This window comes from Oncorhynchus tshawytscha, linkage group LG34, assembly GCF_018296145.1.
Source record: "Oncorhynchus tshawytscha isolate Ot180627B linkage group LG34, Otsh_v2.0, whole genome shotgun sequence".
In the NCBI taxonomy this organism is placed as follows: Eukaryota; Metazoa; Chordata; class Actinopteri; order Salmoniformes; family Salmonidae; genus Oncorhynchus; species Oncorhynchus tshawytscha.
In genome coordinates, this window is record NC_056462.1 from 13,390,281 (window position 1) to 13,411,034 (window position 20,754).

Genomic DNA, 20,754 nt, shown 5'->3' on the forward strand with positions numbered 1-20,754 from the left:
CTCGCGCTCTCTCTCGCTCTTTTGCTCTCTCGCACTCTCTTGCTCTCTCGCACTCTCTTGCTCTCTCGCACTCTCTTGCTCTCTCGCACTCTCTTGCTCTCTCGCACTCTCGCGCTCTTTTGCTCTCTCGTGCTCTTTTGCTCTCTCGCGCTCTTTTTCGCGCTCTTTTGCTCTCGCGCTCTTTTGCTCTCTCGCGCTCTTTTGCTCTCTCGCGCTCTTTTGCTCTCTCGCGCTCTTTTGCTCTCTCGCGCTCTTTTGCTCTCTCGCGCTCTTTTGCTCTCTCGCGCTCTTTTGCTCTCTCTCGCTCTTTTGCTCTCTCGCGCTCTCGCGCTCTTTTTGCTCTCTCGCGCTCTCGCGCTCTTTTTGCTCTCTCGCGCTCTTTTGCTCTCTCGCGCTCTCTCTCGCTCTTTTGCTCTCTCGCTCTCGCGCTCTTTTTTTCTCTCGCGCTCTCTCGCTCTTTTGCTCTCATGCTCTTTTGCTCTCTCGCGCTCTTTTGCTCTCTCGCGCTCTCTCGCTCTTTTGCTCTCATGCTCTTTTGCTCTCTCGCGCTCTTTTGCTCTCTCGCGCTCTCGCGCTCTTTTGCTCTCTCTCGCTCTTTTGCTCTCTCGCTCTCTCGCTCTTTTGCTCTCTCGCGCTCTTTTGCTCTCTCGCGCTCTCGCTCTTTTGCTCTCTCTCGCTCTTTTGCTCTCTCGCTCTCTTTTGCTCTCGCGCTCTTTTGCTCTCTCGCGCTCTCGCGCTCTTTTGCTCTCTCGCGCTCTTTTGCTCTCTCGCGCTCTTTTGCTCTTTTGCTCTCTCGCGCTCTCTCGCTCTTTTGCTCTCTCGCACTCTCTTGCTCTCTCGCACTCTCTTGCTCTCTCGCTCTCTTGCTCTCTCGCTCTCTCGCACTCTCTTGCTCTCTCGCACTCTCTTGCTCTCTCGCACTCTCTTGCTCTCTCGCACTCTCTCGCTCTTTTGCTCTCTCTCGCTCTTTTGCTCTCTCGCGCTCTCTCGCGCTCTTTTGCTCTCTCGCGCTCTCTCGCGCTCTTTTGCTCTCTCGCGCTCTCTCGCTCTTTTGCTCTCTCGCGCTCTCGCGCTCTTTTTGCTCTCTCGCGCTCTTGCTCTCTCGCGCTCTCTCGCTCTTTTGCTCTCTCGCGCTCTCTCGCTCTTTTGCTCTCTCGCGCTCTCTCTCGCTCTTTTGCTCTCTCGCGCTCTTTTGCTCTCTCGCGCTCTCTCGCTCTTTTGCTCTCGTGCTCTTTTGCTCTCTCGCGCTCTTTTGCTCTCTCGCTCTTTTGCTCTCTCGCGCTCTCTCTCGCTCTTTTGCTCTCTCGCGCTCTCGCGCTCTTTTTGCTCTCTCGCGCTCTCTCGCTCTTTTGCTCTCGTGCTCTTTTGCTCTCTCGCGCTCTTTTGCTCTCTCGCGCTCTTTTGCTCTCTCGCGCTCTTTTGCTCTCTCGCGCTCTCTCTCGCTCTTTTGCTCTCTCGCGCTCTCTCGCTCTTTTGCTCTCTCGCGCTCTCTCGCTCTTTTTGCTCTCTCGCGCTCTTTTGCTCTCTCGCGCTCTTTTGCTCTCTCGCGCTCTCTCTCGCTCTTTTGCTCTCTCGCGCTCTCGCGCTCTTTTTGCTCTCTCGCGCTCTCTCGCTCTTTTGCTCTCATGCTCTTTTGCTCTCTCGCGCTCTTTTGCTCTCTCGCGCTCTCTCGCTCTTTTGCTCTCATGCTCTTTTGCTCTCTCGCGCTCTTTTGCTCTCGCTCTTTTGTTCTCTCGCGCTCTCTCGCTCTTTTGCTCTCTCGCGCTCTCTCGCTCTTTTGCTCTCTTTTGCTCTCTCGCGCTCTTTTGCTCTCTCGCTTTTGCTCTCTCGCGCTTTTGCTCTCTCGCGCTTTTGCTCTCTCACGCTCGCCCTCTTTTGCTCGCTCGCCCTCTTTTGCTCGCTCGCGCTCGCTCTCTTTTGCTCTCTGCAGTGCCCTTATATTCACCATCAATCATCTCTAGCCGTGACAAGCCAGGCTTGTTTTGACCTGACCCCTGGATGACCCCTGCCAGGGAATAATCCAGTGCTGCCACTGCATTCTTCTTCCTGATCCTGCTTCTGTTTCCACAGCAAATAGCCAAAATGTCTGCCTGGCTGCCAGACAGGACTGTAGCTTCTCTCTTTTTCCCCTCTCTTTCCCTTTCTTTACAGATTGTCTGACCTTGGGTTGTGGGTGTTCTTATTTATTCTTACGTGTGTGTGTGGCAGTACGTGTGTGTGGCAGTACGTGTGTGTGGGAGTACGTGTGTGTGTGATGCCTGTGTATTATGCCTGTGTGTGTGTGTGTGTTATGCCTGTGTGTGGGAGTATGTGTGTGTGTTATGCCTGTGTGTGGGAGTATGTGTGTGTGTGTGTGTGTTATGCCTGTGTGTGGGAGTACGTGTGTGTTATGCCTGTGTGTGGGAGTACGTGTGTGTTATGCCTGTGTGTGGGAGTACATGTGTGTGTGTGCGCGCTCGCTTGTGTGTTTCCTCTCCTTCTACATTGGCGTTCCACTCCAAGTCCCAGCTTAAGTGGCGTAAACCTTCAGCCTCACAGGAGCTCAGAGAAGCCTATTCCTGCCCAGCTTTCAGCAGCTAACATCCAGACTAAGGGCTTTATTCACCACTGGATCAATAGGAGATAGAGAGAAACCCACGCTTGAAAATGGACCTTGAAAGACATGCATTTCAGTCTTTCAAGTGATGCATCAATGCCAGGTGCTACTTTGAGGAGGTCTAAGTTTTCTCTCATACGTTGTCGTTTTACTGGGATATTACAGAGAGACAATGTTGACTCCCTCTCTAGACTGGCCTCCATGTCTGTCTGAAGCATCTATCTCCAATTCATTTGTATTTTTTTAGTTCTGTTGTCCTTCAGCTGCGGCCCACAAGGTCTCAGTCCGGACACGCTCTCTGTTTGGTTTGCGGACGCTTTTATTTTGATAAAGATGAGCTGGCACAGACAGGAATGTCACAACCCGAGTGCTTTGAATTCCTCTGTCCCAAAGAGGATGTGCAGTCTGAATATGACTTTGTTATCCCAGCCACTGGATTCAGTGATTAGACCAAGCTTGTGTCCAAAATGGCACCCTATTCCGTATATAGTGCACTACTTTTGGTGAGGGTTCTGTCCCTGACCGGTAGAGAGGGGAGTAGTCAAGTGAATGAAATATTCTGCTGAACCTGTTCTAATGTAGAGAACAAACACAGTGCAAAGCCTACTGTTTAGAACGAATGTGATGGACCTCCTATTCCTTTTATGGCATGTTCAGCCCCCCAGTTGCATTTCTCAAAGTAGCACCTGGCATTGATACATCACTTGGAACAAAATGGAACAAGGCACGTGTCTGGTGCTGTCGTGTCCTCCATAGATTTTTCCCTGTTAGACATGGCTTGCATGTACAGCGTATCCCATCCAGCAACATTTACCATTTCATTTCCATCGTGCGTCGCAGCAGACATTCTTCAGATCAGATAATGGATCTTCCGCTGGAATTTAGCCTTTCATGTCGCCAATGAAAGATTCCATCATTATCTAAGACTAGGATTGTTATTCTTGTCCTTTAGATACCAGAGGGGTTTCTCTCTCACTCCGTCAGTACTATCATACAGTATGGGAGTGATTCAGGACACCCCACTGTGAGCAATCAAGACATGATTGCACCAGCAGATTACTCTACAAACGCTTCCTTGACTCATCTCCTTGAGAGACTGGCTTGCGTCCCGAATGGCACCCTATGCCCTTTATCGCGCACTACTCTTGACCAGGGCCCCCACCGTAGGGCACGATAAAGGGCATAATGTGCCATTTGGGAAGCACAAACCTGGAATTCCGCATTGCTCTGCGGTTAAGTAAGATAACAGGACGCCATTGGAGTTCTGTTAAAAGTGTTTGCTTTGAGACTGAAGAAGAGGAGGCTAGAAACCACAATGCCGTGAAATGATGGTCCGGTCTTAGAGGGAGAGCTGCTTCGGTTTGGCTTCATTGTTGACGCTCTTCTTTTTTTTCTACATATTAGCATTTTGTTTACTGCAGCCCAGACTTTAAATTGCCTGTTAGTTTTCCTCAGTCTGCCTGTCTTCAGTAGCCTCCTCAGTCTGCCTGTCTTCAGTAGCCTCCTCAGTCTGCCTGTCTTCAGTAGCCTCCTCAGTCTGCCTGTCTTCAGTAGCCTCCTCAGTCTGCCTGTCTTCAGTAGCCTCCTCAGTCTGCCTGTCTTCAGTAGCCTCCTCAGTCTGCCTGTCTTCAGTAGCCTCCTCAGTCTGCCTGTCTTCAGTAGCCTCCTCAGTCTGCCTGTCTTCAGTAGCCTCCTCAGTCTGCCTGTCTTCAGTAGCCTCCTCAGTCTGCCTGTCTTCAGTAGCCTCCTCAGTCTGCCTGTCTTCAGTAGCCTCCTCAGTCTGCCTGTCTTCAGTAGCCTCCTCAGTCTGCCTGTCTTCAGTAGCCTCCTCAGTCTGCCTGTCTTCAGTAGCCTCCTCAGTCTGCCTGTCTTCAGTAGCCTCCTCAGTCTGCCTGTCTTCAGTAGCCTAGCGATCGGATGTTGTCGTGGAATATGGTGCTGGCTGCCGAGTCCGTCTGAGGCCTGCACCTTTTGTCTTTGCTGTCCTTCGCTTTCAATGAGAGCTGTCAAGCTTCGATCTACACACACGGTACACACACACTGTACACACAGCCAGTGCTTCAAAGGCTGTCTGCCTGTGTGCTGGAGCAGTGAAAGTCCTTGTGCCCGTCAACAGACAACTCTGCTGCCTGTCACACACACTCCGCTGCCTGTCAGGCTGATCTGAAATGGCAGGCAAACAGCCTGGCAGGCAGGCAGATTCCCTCTATTACAGAGAGGAAAGACATCTTCTGTTATGCCAGATGCTACACACACACACACACACACACACTGTGTATTCCTGGGTCACCTTCACCTCAGATGATAACATGAGGAGCTCCAGACATAACTTATTGAGTGTATGCCTCATAATGAGGCCATTGATCTCCTTGTATATGATGACTACATCTATTGAACTGAAACAACACATTCCATGTTTATTTGATTGAAATCTAAATGGATTGTTCTGGTTGGGGTTATGTCTCATCTTTGTAGACTGTGTTTTGACATGTGTGTCGTTGTGAGAGACTGTTAGACTATGTTATTATGTTCATACTAATCGGCGTATCCAGACCTGGCATGTCACCACAAGCTAGATGTGGAATCACAGCTGAGAGCGTGACTAACATGGATCAACGCCAGGTCTGTGTTGACCGGCAAACAGAAACTTCTGAGGCCGTATCATCAAGACCCAGGAATGCATGCGGAGGTCTTATCACGTAGAGTTTACACCCTTCTCCTGTGTGTCACGGGGCCATTTGCACAGTGCTGGGAAAACCTTGTTCTCTCGGTTTATTCACTTTATCTCTCCCTCATTGTCCTTGAAATGACATCTCTCTTTTTCATTCTCTCCCTCCCTCTACTGCTCCTTCTCTCTCTCTCCCTCCCTCTTCTGCCCCCCCCACTCTCTCTCACTCTCTCTGTACCTCTGAGTCATAATGAGATCTTGGGTAACCACCAGGTCTATTCAAATGCAGGTGGCAGCAAGAAAAACACCTCTGTAAACATTCCTCTCCAGCATAAAGGTTCCTTACATCTGACCTCTGCTGGGCTGTGAGCCTGATAAACGCAACAAGGTCTGCAATCTGGCCTAGTCTGAGTTTCCCGCTAACGTTGTCTTGCCTCGTATATATGTGACCATCTTGTTATTTTGCACTGTGCAGCTTTCTCATAGCCTTGTAATAGACCCTGTTTGTTTATCTCCCGGGGCTAGCTGGCTAGCCTTTTACCTTCAGTTAGCATCACCTGTCTGTTGGCATCCTCGCTTAGTCAGTCAGCCGACCTGGTTTTGTCGGTTTGTTTTGTGTTGTGAAGACTGCATTCTGGGAAAGGTGACCATTATGGGAAGGAGACAACGCTCAGCAGGCACAGTAGAAAAACAACATGGTCTCCCCAATTGAAAGATAACTGTGGGGAAGAGCAATACAGGGTACTTTTCCAACATATTAACGCAAAGGATCAAAGGATTCAGGAAGGAAGTGTAATGCAAAAATAGAGCACTTGATCAAACCCTTGGTCTTCAAACCAGCCCCTAACAGGCCCTCGAGGAAGAATGCCTAATCTTCCTCTGAGACGCAGAGAGATGCCTCTTCATATTTGTTCAACAAAGGCAGATAAATAGACACCTAAGCCTCCACTTCCAGGGGTCCTTCTCTCCTTGACTCTGAAGTAGGCTGTAATCACCTGAGAGCAGGGGAGAAAGCTTCCACGTTCTTGGAACCCGAATGTCAGAACCCTGGGCTTGCTTGGGAGTCCATCACCCTGGTAACAGAATTGCTGTGTGTTGAGTACTTTGACTCAGGACAGTGGTTTGATGTGATGCAGTCAAAAATATGTGTACATATAATATTGATCACGTTCAATGCATTCATGACCCCAACCTGGTACTATGTTGACAGCTGAACGAACAACATGCCAAGAAACTCCACTGTATTTTACCCACTATTTATTTGACCATTAGATGGTGACCAACTCGCTCAGTCGTAGCAGAAGCTTTCATCTCATTATATCCTGCTTGGAACCATTACTAATTACCCCCCTCCTCTTCCCACAATATAACCGTTATGAAGCTGAGCAAATGGAGGCCTGACTGCAGTTAGATGGATAAAATAAATAGCTTGTGACATCGGCGAGAAAAGGTTACATCCCAAAGTTAATGAAGCGTCCCTGTTTATCACAGGAGAGCAAGGGAGATGGATGGAGAGTGAGAGAGAGAGACTGCAGTTACACCCAACTCACTCACCTCAATAAAACCCCTGCCCCCGCCTTGCCTTGACGGTCGCTGGACGCTCACCACTTTATCAGCTTCAGTCAGGAGGTCACGTGTTTTACACCCTCCGCGACACGTCCCGGCGTGGATTATAACGCCCCCGGAACAGATTGGTTCCTCCGGTTTACCATCCCAAAAAATCTAATTCAATTCGAGGGATAATTGCGTTTAGGGGGATAATGTCTATGGAGGCCGTTACAAATTGAAAAGAATAGATTGGAAAGATTTCTTTAATCACTGTACTGTAATCAATAGCTAATCTAGCTTTGCAAATTAGGAAGAATGGGTCTTTTTTTATTTTTTTTTGCGAATGCTTTGTCACCACCTGTACTCCAGACTTGGGTTCAAATACTATTTGAAATCTTTAAAATACTTAGTGGTTGCTCGAGTCTGCCTGGCGTGTCAGATGGTCGGGTTTTGCATGTTTCCAGCTAATGTGTTGGTTAGATTGCACCAGCAAAGCCCAGAGAAAGTATTTGAACCCCAGGACTTCCATCTTCTTGGAACAACAGAAGGAAATGGCTCCTCATTCAGCTGTAGATGAGTATAAATCAATTCCCTTAGACGGAGGAAAGGTCAATATAATACATTTTATCCCTCCTGTGCTGCAGTTACATGTGGATTGACTTGACTAAAGGTTTTTAGGAAAGGTCAGAACAATTTAAATTCACTTTGTTATACCGTCTGAATGGAACGTGATCTCAGCCTGATATCCTGTCTTCAACTGGACTTCCATCCAATCATCGGAAGGGTCAATCTCAAACTTGAGCGAAATGATTTTCATTTTTTCAAAACTCGTAAGAGATGTTAATATGTCATAGTGTGGAGTATACATAATGAGGTGTGTTTTCTCTTTGTCATTGTGAAGCATCTAGACTGAGACATCTTCTCTCTCCGGTCTCTCTGCAGTGTCTGAGGACGTTGGTGGGCCACACGGGGGGCGTGTGGTCGTCCCAGATGAGGGACAACATCATCATCAGCGGCTCCACTGACCGGACGCTAAAGGTCTGGAACGCGGAGACGGGCGACTGTATCCACACCCTGTACGGGCATACCTCAACGGTGCGCTGTATGCACCTGCACGAGAAAACGTATGTACTGACTGACTGTTTACCCAACAGGTTGTGAGCTTTCAAATGGACCAGTCGTTGACAAACATACTCGATTCTATTCCTGGTATCAAAACAGCATGTATTACAAGCATACCAGGCAGTTAAAGAACACATCAGTGGAACTCTACAACATGCCAATGTGCCTCATGAAGTGTAGTTAGGGTCTCATCGGGACTGAATAGAACCAAAGTGGCCGTCGAAGTGATCCGCCACTCCTCTCTAGTGCTCTTCCTGCCTCGGGGCCGATGAGGTTTTGTGTAACATTTAGATTACTTACTCAGAGGAAGTGAAGGGCCTCTGGCGGCTGCAGGGCTTGACAGTGGAAGAACGGTGATTTCCATCTTTGTGAGTGCTGGATGCCGGAAGCCGTTTTGTAACTTATGGTGTACGCCTCCCAATTCTTTATGAACCTGTTTTTCCACTTTCTGTGCCGGAGGGGTTGCAGGTTTAGGAGGGGTGGGTATTGTGTCCTGGGGGTTTTGTGTACGTTCATGTACCAGCATGACGATGGCCTTGAGAAGGAGAATGAGAAGGCTCCAATCTGATTTATGTATTTCCTGTTTTGTTTTCATCAACTGTCATCATGGGAATGAGGGGTAGAGGTCAACCTATTGAATTTACTGACAGTAAATCACGAACATGAAGGATACGTGTCTACAAGATCCTGGCAAAAACACCATTTTGTTTGTCAAGATTCCCATCAAAACTGTCACACGAACTGTGGTAAACAAAAGAAATTGCCTTGATCCAAATGAATCCAATCTAACCAGTGGATCTGAGCCAAAAACACTCCGCCTGTAATTCTCAGACATTCAGCCTGCTTTAGATTTGATGAAGTCCTGCAAGAATAGACTAGTGTTTTGAATGTCTCGTCAATCCGTCTCCTCTTTCTTCTCCCAGGGTGGTGAGTGGTTCTCGCGACGCCACGCTGCGCGTGTGGAACGTGGAGACGGGCCAGTGTTTACACGTCCTCATGGGCCACGTGGCGGCGGTGCGCTGCGTCCAGTACGACGGCCGCAGGGTGGTCAGCGGGGCCTACGACTTCATGGTCAAGGTCTGGGACCCCGAGACTGAGACCTGCCTCCACACGCTGCAGGGCCACACCAACAGAGTCTACTCACTACAGGTCTGTGTACACGCGCTGTCTCGTATTTTATTTACATTGGAGTCATCTAGCAGACGCTCTTATCCAGAGCCACTTATAGGGGCAATTAGGGTTAAGTGCCTTGCTCAAGGGCCACATCGGCAGATTTTTCACCTAGTTGGCTCTGGGAATTGAACCAGCAACCTTTCAGTTACTGGCCCAACGCTCTTAACCGGCTAGGCTACCTGCCGCACACGCTCACTAACACTCTTATCACAGAGTCCATCATGTGATTAATGTCTGAAGATTTGTATAGTGACTTAGTCTATTGGATTTTAATCTGCAGTCCTCGAAGTGAACTGTGCATTTAAACTGTGCAAAATCAAGCCCTTCTCATCAAAGAGCGCCCCGCCCCAACGACATTCCTTTTATGTCCTACTATTTGGCAGCCCTCTAGGAATAAAACACGAAACGAATCAATTTAACACGCCGCCATAGAAGTCCTCTACTCAAATCAAATCCCTTCATATATCCACTGTACAGTTTGGTGTAAATTATAATAATCTCTTTTGAAAGTGTACAACAGGGTCCCATCTGGTTCATACAGTGCCTAACGCGTCCATAAAACAAGAACGATAGACCTCGGAGGACTTAGAGAACCCAGAGCCCTTTAAAACAGTGTTTCCAGTGGGTGCTTTGAACCCGCCATTCCACAATATGATAAGGTGGTTGCCATGTGAACCACACTGGTTGGGAAAGAGCCGCAACAAAATAGTCCCTCAGTCTGTTGTATCCAAGGCAGAGCAGCAGTACGATGGGTTTTTCTCAACTCCTTCTCTTTCTACATTGCAGTAACATTATATAAACAGAACATTGGTGTGAGTCTGGTTCACACACACACACACACACACACACACACACACAGCAGTAGTAGTCTTAAGGTTAATGGATTCCTCTGCCTCGTGTCCTCGAAGATGTCCTCTCCCTTTACGTCTCTCTCGCTCTCTCTCTCGCGCGCTCTCGCTCTCGCGCTCTCTCTCGCTCTCTGTGTGATGACGGAGCAGTTTAGAGCCACAACTATCACCTTCAGAGAGAGAGGCTGCATCCCAAATGGCTCCCTTTTCCCTTCATAGTGCACTGCTTTAGACCAGGCTCAAAGGTAGTTCATCTGAATAGGGAATAGGAGAGAGGGGTTTACTGTTCAGATGGACAGATGCCCTCCACTCTATACACTATATGTGACACTGACTTTGAAAAAGCTGTACAAATCTATACTATTAATTAGATCTAATCAATTAATGTGATATTATATGAATGCTAATTAATTGAATATTATCTAGAAAAGCCTTATTTGACTCCGATTCATCAGACACATCCAATCTGAATTCCAATGTGGAATTCATTATTTTCCACTACATTTTATTGTAATTTATAACTGGATCCTCCTCTTTCCTCCGTCGTTTGATTTGCTCTTTAGGTTATGTCCCAGGGTACTGTAAAGTCTCTCTGATAACTGCTGATGGAAAAAGGGCTTCATGAATACATTCTATTGATTGATTCCATGCTAGAATAGAAATGACTGGAATCTGTTGGTGTCAAACGGAAATTAATCGCAATAACTGGATCATCCTTCCACCCCTCCAGTTTGATGGGATCCACGTGGTGAGTGGTAGCCTGGACACGTCTATCCGGGTGTGGGATGTGGAGACGGGTAACTGCATCCACACTCTGACGGGTCACCAGTCCCTCACCAGCGGCATGGAGCTCAAAGACAACATCCTGGTCTCGGGCAACGCCGACTCCACCGTCAAGATCTGGGACATCAAGACGGGACAGTGCCTGCAGACGTTGCAAGGTGAGTCTTCGTCCTTCCCACACACACACGTAGTGCCTGCAGACGTTGCAAGGTGAGTCTTTGTCCTTCCCACACACACACACGTAGTGCCTGGAGACGTTGCAAGGTGAGTCTTCGTCCTTCCCACACACACACACGTAGTGCCTGCAGACGTTGCAAGGTGAGTCTTAGTCCTTCCCACACACACACACGTAGTGCCTGCAGACGTTGCAAGGTGAGTCTTAGTCCTTCCCACACACACACACGTAGTGCCTGCAGACGTTGCAAGGTGAGTCTTAGTCCTTCCCACACACACACACGTAGTGCCTGCAGACGTTGCAAGGTGAGTCTTAGTCCTTCCCACACACACACACGTAGTGCCTGCAGACGTTGCAAGGTGAGTCTTTGTCCTTCCCACACACACACACGTAGTGCCTGCAGACGTTGCAAGGTGAGTCTTAGTCCTTCCCACACACACACGTAGTGCCTGGAGACGTTGCAAGGTGAGTCTTCGTCCTTCCCACACACACACGCGTAGTGCCTGCAGACGTTGCAAGGTGAGTCTGTCCCAGGTCGTCAACGCCCTCGTTGGAACAGGGTTGTAAATTCATTAAAAAACGCTTTGCAATGGAAAACGGGTGTTTCTCATTGGACAAGTTCAGGTAGTCCCTCCCTGTTTCAGCCCGTTTTCTTCCGTTTGGTGGTTTGTAAATACAACCATGTTTGATTGGTTGATTTGATATGACTTATATAGTGCGTTCTTGACTCTCAAAATGCTTTACATTGTATGGGGGGAAACTGCCTTCAAACTCCCATCTACCACAGACAACTCTACAACCTCCTTTTATCTGTAAGTGGGGAAATGTCTGGAATTGGCCAATTTTGGACCCGAGCAAAAGGCTGTTGCTCCGAGATATTCACTCAATGATGTGCTTGGCTGTGCATGGCCAAACAGAGCCAACACATTGTGGGCCAGCCGGCCAGCCACTCTCCAGATAGGGATCATTTCCCTGGCCCAGGATGTTAGTGTAACAGTTCTCTCAGCCATTAGCACTAAGTACTGTTACCTTGAATGGGGAGAAATGGAGAAACCCTTACTGTGCAGCTGCACTGTTTTCTGCCAATGCTAATTTACCCCCAAATGGCCTTATTAGTGAACTACAAACCCAACGATTCCCATGGAACTACAACTCACGCGTGTCCCCTCCCCTTGGAACAAAGGGAATAGATATCGCCCTGTTTTAGAATGAGAGAGCAGAGGGGTGAAAGAAGGGGTGATGGCCCTGCATGAGGATGAGAGAGAAGGCAAGAAGGGCATTCTATGCTATCAAAAGGAACATATAATTCCACATACCAATTAGGATCTAGCTATAAAAAAATACTTGAATCAGTTATAGATCCCATTGCCCTTTATAATTGTGATGTCTGGGTTCCGCTCACCAACCAGGAATTCACAAAATGGAACAAACACCAAATTGAGACTGCATGCAGAATTCTAACAAAAATATCCTCAGTGTACCATGTAAAACACCAAATAATGCATGCAGAGCAGAATTAGGCCGATACCCGCTAATTATCAAAATCACTAGAAGGAAGCGATTCACAAACCTTACATAACAAAGCCATCACCTACAGAGAGATGAACCTGGAGAAGCAAGCTGGTCCTGGGGCTCTGTTCACAAATACACCCCACAGAGCCCCAGGACAGCACAATTAGACCCAACCAAATCATGAGAAAACAAAAAGATAATTACTTGGCAAATTGGAAAGAATTTACAAAAAAACAGCGAGGACTATAATGGTTTTTGGCCCTAATCAGAGACTACACAGTGGCAGAGTACCTGACCACTGTGACTGACCCAAAATGTAAAGAAATATTTGATTATGTACAGACTCAGTGAGCATAGCCTTGCTATTGAGAAAGGCCGCCGTAGGCAGACCTGGCCACAAAATAAGGTGGAAACTGAGCTGCACTTCCTAACCTCCTCCCTCAGATTACACAGACCCACAAAGAATTCGAAAACAAACCCAATTTTGATAAACTCCCATATCTACTGGGTGAAATACCACAGTGTGCCATCCCAGCAGCAATATTTTTGACCTGTTGCCACACGAAAAGGGCAACCAGTGAAGAACAAATACAACCTATATGTATTTATTTTCCCTTTTGTAGTTGAACTATTTGCACATCATTACAACACTGCATATAGACATAATGACATTTGAAATGTCTTTATTCTTTTGGAACTTTTGTGTGTTCATTTTTGTTATCTGTTTCACTTGCTTTGGCAATGTAACATATGTTTCCCATGCAAATAAAGCCCCTTACATTGAAATGGAATTGAATTGAGTGGAGGATGAGGATGGATGAAGAAAGGTGGATGGGGTCTTGTCGGGGAACCTGGCCCAGGTCCTGTCTTGTCGGGGAACCTGGCCCAGGTCCTGTCTTGTCGGGGAACCTGGCCCAGGTCCTGTCTTGTCGGGGAGCCTGGCCCATGAGGGGCATGGAGGGGATGCGGTGCAGGGATTATGTAGGTCATGTAATTGGGTCAATGGGCAATTTCTGCCATTCATTCATTAGGGCATTTAGATAAGACAAAAGCCTAACAGGCAACTCACTGGCAGCCACAGATGAGGTACTTACGCTGAGAGGATAGGTAACGATGTAGCCAGCTGCTTTGTTGTGGAAATTGAAATGGAGAGGGGGAGATGTGGGGGGTTGGCTGGGTACGTTGTCAAATCTTTGTGAGAAAGGCACAGTGCAAAATGTCTAGCCCTTTGAAAACACTAGACAGACGAAGGGAGAGGATGAGGGTTTACACTGCTGGCTGCCACTAGAGCTCTGTTCAAATGAGATCTGTTGGTAGGCTAATGAACACAATTCCTAGTGTACTTCATACAACGAATGATTTTGCATTCATAATGAACACATTGTGGACTGTAGTTCATCATATTAGAGATTTCTTCCTGATTAGTCCTCACTGTTTAGAGTTTTGTGGAGTAACTGCTAGAAGGTATTTTAATGTTGCCAGCCACATCTCTGAAACTGTGATTCTGTGTTTGTTTTAATAGTGTAAACTAGAGCAAATGTGGGGGATTTATCATCTGCATTTCTTTAGGGAATATTAGTCATTCACACAGACACACACACAGGGGCATCTCGTCGAAAGAGGAGGCAATCGTCACAGACACCACATTCTACACACCAAATGGGTGTTCCTGCCAGCTGCCACACTCACCACACACACACCGCTGTAGTGCCAACAGGCTGCAGTCAGCAGAGCTAGTCAGCAGCTGTAGATGGTGACAGCTCTATGCCCTGGGCTCCTCTCCTCTACTAGCCCAGGATTTTCCATGGCAGACGAGGACAAAGCAGGGTGCCTCGTTCCCCTGCCTTAACACTCTCCAGAAATAAACAGTGTAGTGTTTACCATCTCTTTCAAGTTTACCAGGTCTTCCACCAATGACCTCGCAACCAATGATCTCTTTCTATCACGCCTTTTCTCTTTGTTGGTTTCTTTTTTCCCCTCACTCGTTGAGTCCATCTAACTCTCTGCCTCTCTCTACGTTCTTGAAGGGTTATTGCGGGATTTTGGCAATGGGGCCCTTCATCTACTTTCACGGGAGTCAGATGAACTCATTGATTTTTTTTAATGTTTCTGTATGAAGGAAGTTAGAGGTAGTTTCGCGACCCAATGCTAACTAACGTTAGCGCAATTGATGGAAGTCGCATCAACTTCAAGTAATTGCGCTAATGCTAGTTAGCAAGTTTAGAGACACAAAAATGGTATCTGAGTTCATCTGACTCTGGGGATGTAGACGTTAAAGGGACACTACAGTGAAAATGAGAAACTAGCTCTTTCACACATTCACTCACTCTTCTCCCCCTCCTCTCTCTCTCTCTCCCCCTCTCTACCCCAGGTCCCCACAAGCACCAGAGCGCCGTGACGTGCCTGCAGTTCAACAAGAACTTTGTCATCACCAGCTCGGACGACGGCACGGTGAAGCTGTGGGACCTGAAGACGGGCGAGTTCATCCGTAACCTGGTGACGCTGGAGAGCGGCGGCAGCGGCGGGGTGGTGTGGCGTATCCGCGCCTCCAACACCAAGCTGGTGTGTGCCGTGGGAAGCCGCAACGGCACCGAGGAGACAAAACTACTGGTGCTAGACTTTGACGTGGACATGAAGTGATAGGAGAGGAGGGGAAATGGTCGAGATGGGGACAAGTGAGGAGAGGGGGAGGAGGGTTAAAGGGAGACGAGGATGAGATGGCTCAACATTGAGGGTGAACGTGCCCTGAACTCTTCACTCCCACACTCAGAAACAGCCCCACCCTACCCTCAACGCTACCACCGCCCCCTCCTTACCTCTCCCCTCCCCCCGTCGGTGGCCGTTTCTGACAAAGCCACAGTCGCCAACCTCACCGGCCGGCACCCGCGCTTGTTACCCCTCCCACCTTAAGGGGGTGGAGTCCGAATCAGAAGGGGTGGGGTGGAAATGGGTGTGGCTTGAAACAGGGGTGTGGCTCGCCCGCACCTCTGCGGTAGGCTGGGAGGAAGAGGGGGAGGAACGGACTCATCCAATAAAGGAGGAAGAGAAGAAAGACAGGAACTCTTGAAGAAATAACTCTGCGGCTTTAGAGGCAGCTTCTTCGCAAAACAGAGACTTGTTCACACAAGCCTGACGCAAGCATTTGTTCAGATGTATAAAGATATATCATTTTTTATCCCCCACATAAAGCGCCAACTGACTATTTAATAGAAGAACAACACTGTATACAGTACACAAGGCAAAGACACAGGGAAACATCAAATTCTCATCTGAGGAAATTAAGTGAATTGGAAGAAGGTTTTTCTTAGAACACACAGACACACAATATTAGCTAAGTAAGGAGGTTCTTGTCGTCGGGGAGAGAATGAGAAACGACATGCCAAGAATCTGATTGGTCCCCAAACCAGGTATGAGCCTATAACATCAGGCCCTATATCCTGTTCTCTGTTTGTTCCAGTCTTATTGTTCTTTTAGTTCCAGGGTTTGATTTCTTCAAAAAACACACAGGAGCACACATACAACTGTGAATTTGCGTTCCTTTTGTAGCTATGTTCTTTCAATCAGTTCAAAGACGAGGATGTTTGTTTGTTTTTTGGTTGCCTGTTGTTGCCAACAGCAACAAGTCCCAGTATTAACCTGTTCCACTCACTTCTTTGCTTTTGTTAACTCACCACGTTTTATTTTCTGTTTGGGTTGTTCTTTACATTCTTCTTTTCTTCTTCATAGCTGAAGTCTGAAGACGTTTAGTCTCCAGATTTAGACACGATGCTGTCCTGTGTTTTTCAACGAGTCTGGCTGGGTTGGTTCCTCAATGCTGGTTCTTACGTGGGAGGAGGGGAGGTTGGGGTTCTCTTCTCGGAGCGCTTCGTGTGGAATAGAGTCCTCCCTCCCTCCCAGTACTGTTTTCCCAGTGGGTAAACTGTATTTATGCTGCTAGATAAAACTGAAATAAAGATGGAACTTTTACTCGCTGTGACGTTTTAGTCCCAGACTAAATTCCAAAATGGACTCTTCTAATGTTTTAAACAGACGACACACAAAAGAGAGAGAGAGAAACATGACAATAACAACCGTGGTTTTGTTGTTTTGTTTCTGCCACTGAACCTTGAGCCAAACATGCCTCAGCGAGGCTGAGAGGAGAGTGTGTTGGACAAAGACAGGTTTGCCTGCGTAGAGGAAACGATAGGGTGTAATGTGTGTGTGTGTGTGTGTGTGTGTGTGTGTGTGTGTGTGTGTGTGTGTGTGTGTGCGCGTGTGTATGTTTTTGGGCAAATTGTTAACACATTCCTTGGGACAAAGCGCTTTCAGCCTGTTCTGTGGGGAACTGTCTAGATGCTGTGTGGACTGGCAAAGAGAAAAAAGAAAATAGCAGATTTCTTTTTTAAAATGAGTGAATGAAAGAAAACTGTCCATCCATATGTGATTTGTTTCCATTCAAATGTTTGAAGCAACATTGATGAATGGGTGCAAACTGACAACTACAGTAGAAGGCAGGACAGTCTTAGTGTTATAAATATGACATATTACACGTTACAGTCAAACTGTTAAGCGCTAGCTAGCTCGCATCGCAGTTAGCAGTCTAATGGTTTGTGAATGGAAAAAGTACCTACAGGCAACCTGGCTTCAAGTGAACAGAACAGAACATTGTAGCCAAAACGATTAGTTAAACTCAATCTCCCAAGAAAGGAGTCACACACAACTCAAGCAGAACTGTGAAAGTGGTTTAACACTGTATATAAAAAACAATCTTGTTCTTTCTCCTCTCTCGTTTTATTTTTGAATCTGTTTTAATTTATGATCTGGTTTGAGAAATCAGATGCCGCAGGTGTTTTTATTTTTTCAGTTCATTCATGTAACTGCCTGGCTAAAAGAAAATGGACAGAGAAAAAAAACCTGAAAGGGATTGTGTATTTGTTTGATTCAACTTAGAATTTTTATTTTCTTATAACTTAAGTGCAATAAAATGTGCGTTTTTTTTTTTTTTTTTTTTTTCAAGCATTTCAGTTGTCTGTTTTTCACTGTGTTATGTGTTCAATAAAGCGTCTTCGGTTTATTACATTACTGAGGGGAATACTTTCAAATACTTTGTCTTTGGCGCACGTTCCAACACACATTCGTATCGCAAATTAAACCCGGTAACCACGATAACATGTAAGAGATCAAGTTTGAGAACACAAGCATGTTGAACAAATGAGGTTCACGGAACTGCAGTCACGGTTAAGTAGAGTGCTGGTGCTTGGTTCTTTTCCGCGCCAGTGTTCCTTGTGTTGTCGGAAGTCTCCATAGTATTTAATTTACCGTGACGACAGAAGCGCCTAACCGCACCTATATCACTAGTTTCATTCTGTATCCAGTTTTGCTATCCAGCACTTGACCTCCACATTAGGACCTGTTAGCATATAAAACTAATCTATTCCTATGGGAACATCGACTACCTCCTCAACTTCACTGTGTTCCACTATGGACATCTAATATGCGCCTGCACTGTTGAAATCCAGAGTTTTTCGTATATTCAGAAGACTTCCAGTTTTAAGGCTGTGGTTTCTCATTTGCATGTTGGCTAGTGATATCTCCTCTTCTTGTTCAGGCTGCAGTATAAAAGGCTCTCTAAAAATACATTTTTTATTTTTACCTAGGCAAGTCGGTTAAAGAACAAATTCCTATTTTACAATGACGACCTATAAAGGCATGAAGACTGTAGGTAAAGTATCCCCTCTTGTCGACAAGTTTATCCCTTCATGCCTATTCCAGACAAAATGAGGGGAAAAAATCCAGAAAATCACATTGTAGGATTTTTAATGAATGAATTTATTTGCAAATTATGGTGGAAAATATGTATTTGGTCACCTACAAACAAGCAAGATTTCTGGCTCTCACAGACCTGTAACTTCTTCTTTAAGAGGCTCCTCTGTCCTCCACTCGTTACCTGTATTAATGGCACCTGTTTGAACTTGTTATCAGTATAAAAGACACCTGTCCACAACCTCAAACAGTCACACTCAACTCCACTATGGCCAAAACCAAAGGACACCAGAAACAAAATTGTAGACCTGCACCAGATGGGAAGACTGAATCTGCAATAGGTAAGCAGCTTGGTTTGAAGAAATCAACTGTGGGAGCAATTATTAGGAAATGGAAGACATACAAGACCACTGATAATCTCCCTCGATCTGGGGCTCCATGCAAGATTTCACCCCGTGGGGTTAAAATGATCACAAGAAAGGTGAGTAAAAATCCCAGAACCACACGGGGGGACCTAGTGAATGACCTGCAGAGAGCTGGGACCAAAGTAACAAAGCCTACCATCAGTAACGCACTACGCCGCCAGGGACTCAAATCCTGCAGTGCCAGACGTGTCCCAGTGCTTAAGCCAGTACATGACCAGGCCCATCTGAAGTTTACTAGAGAGCATTTGGATGATCCAGAAGAAGATTGGGAGAATGTCATATGGTCAGATGAAACCAAAATTGAACTTTTTGGTAAAAACTCAACTCGTCGTGTTTGGAGGACAAAGAATGCTGAGTTGCATCCAAAGAACACCATACCTACTGTGAAGCATGGGGGTGGAAACATCATGCTTTGGGGCTGTTTGTCTGCGAAGGGACCAGGACGATTGATCCGTGTAAAGGAAAGAATGAATGGGGCCATGTATCGTGAGATTTTGAGTGAAAACCTCCTTCACTCAGCAAGGTCATTGAAGATCAAACGTGGCTGGGTCTTTCAGCATGACAATGATCCCAAACACACCGCTCAGGCAACGAAGGAGTGGCTTCGTAAGAAGCATTTCAAGGTCCTAGAGTGGCCTAGCCAGTCTCCAGATCTCAACCCCATAGAAAATCTTTGGAGGGAGTTGAAAGTCCGTGTTGCCCAGCAACAGCCCCAAAACATCACTGCTCTAGAGGAGATCTGCATGGAGGAATGGGCCAAAATACCAGCAACAGTGTGTGAAAACCTTGTGAAGACTTACAGAAAACGTTTGACCTCTGTCATTGCCATCAAAGGGTATATAACAAAGTATTGAGAAACTTTTGTTATTGACCAATTACTTATTTTCCACCATAATTTGCAAATAAATTCATTAAAAATCCTACAATGTGATTTTCTGGATTTCTTTTTCTCATTTTGTCATAGTTGAAGTGTACCTATGATGAAAATGACAGGCCTCTCTCATATTTTTAAGTGGGAGAACTTGCACAATTGGTGGCTGACTAAATACTTTTTTGCCCCACTGTATATGCCTGAGTGCAATTTAGTAAGATTTGGTGATATTTCCTGATATGAATCTCTAAAGGTTTTTGTGATGTTTGGGCTTCAGTTTCATACCTATAAAGACAAGACAACACTATTTATATTTATAAGACCGGCAACAGCACTGGAACAAGTTTCATACATTCTACACTCATTTTACTGACAGGATATATAGTTAAAGGCAACGAAAAGTCATTCTGAAAAGGCTCCCTGCAGGTACATTTCAACCAATGGAAGTTGCGGCCGACAGGTTTCTGAGTTGATAGCAAAGATACAGTAGCTTCATTACAAGACACTGATGTAGATCGACAGCCACTCTTAAAGCACTTCATTTTGGGATGTGATGAATCGGCTCTATTCCTTCAAGTTATTAGCTATTAATCCTTCTATTCCCCCCCGCCCCTTCTCCTACCCCCCAGGCAGCATTCATTTCTCTGCCTTGTAATTCACTCTGCATATATGCATTGCAGCCAGTGCCCATTGATGGATGTATCCTATTCCCATCCACTCACACAAAACCTAGCCTGGCGTGCTAGCCAGGGGTGGTAAAATAAGCAGGAGAGATCAATAGCACCCTAATCCCTTTTATAGTGCACTACTTTTGACCAGGGCTCATGGGTCTCTGCAGGGAATGGGGTGCATTTGGGATGCATCGCTAGACCCAGCTAGGGGTGATACAATAAGAGAGATGGGGCTGGAAAGGTTTGGCGGGAAGGTAAGGGGGAGGGGTGCTACTGTTTTTACAGCGATATAGATTGGTTTTGATGGGAGGATGAGGTCTGTGTTCGGTGGGGGAAAAGATGAAGGGTTTAATGTAAAGGAGTTGGGATGGAGGAAGGAGGATCCCTGCTCCCTCTCCTCCCTCTTTCCTCCCTCTCATCCCTTTTGTTCAGTAATCCTGCCCTGCAGCGATAGTTCCATCACTAATGTACTAGTGCCAGGAGATACTCAAAACCAGGGCCTGTAAACTGGCCAGTGCTAGGCTATGCTACACCGCTCCATAGCTAGCCTCCATCTAAGGGGCCCTGCTATACTTATTTTACCCAGGCAGGTGAGACCCCAGTGGGGGGGTTGGGTATCT

At 46.6% G+C, this 20,754-nt stretch overlaps 1 protein-coding gene across 2 annotated transcripts in view; it reads left to right on the forward strand.

Moving 5' to 3' along the window:
* The window catches only part of LOC112235796 (F-box/WD repeat-containing protein 7), a 112,894-nt gene extending 95,408 nt beyond the window's left edge, over positions 1-17,486 (forward strand). For both annotated transcript variants that reach the window (XM_042312147.1, XM_042312148.1), the window contains exons 8-11: positions 7,755-7,936; positions 8,858-9,083; positions 10,686-10,896; positions 14,797-17,486. In XM_042312147.1, coding sequence (XP_042168081.1) covers positions 7,755-7,936; positions 8,858-9,083; positions 10,686-10,896; positions 14,797-15,065 — 888 coding nt within the window. In that variant the 3' untranslated portion in view covers positions 15,066-17,486. The remainder of the gene's footprint in view (positions 1-7,754; positions 7,937-8,857; positions 9,084-10,685; positions 10,897-14,796) is intronic.
* Positions 17,487-20,754: the final 3,268 nt, after the last annotated feature.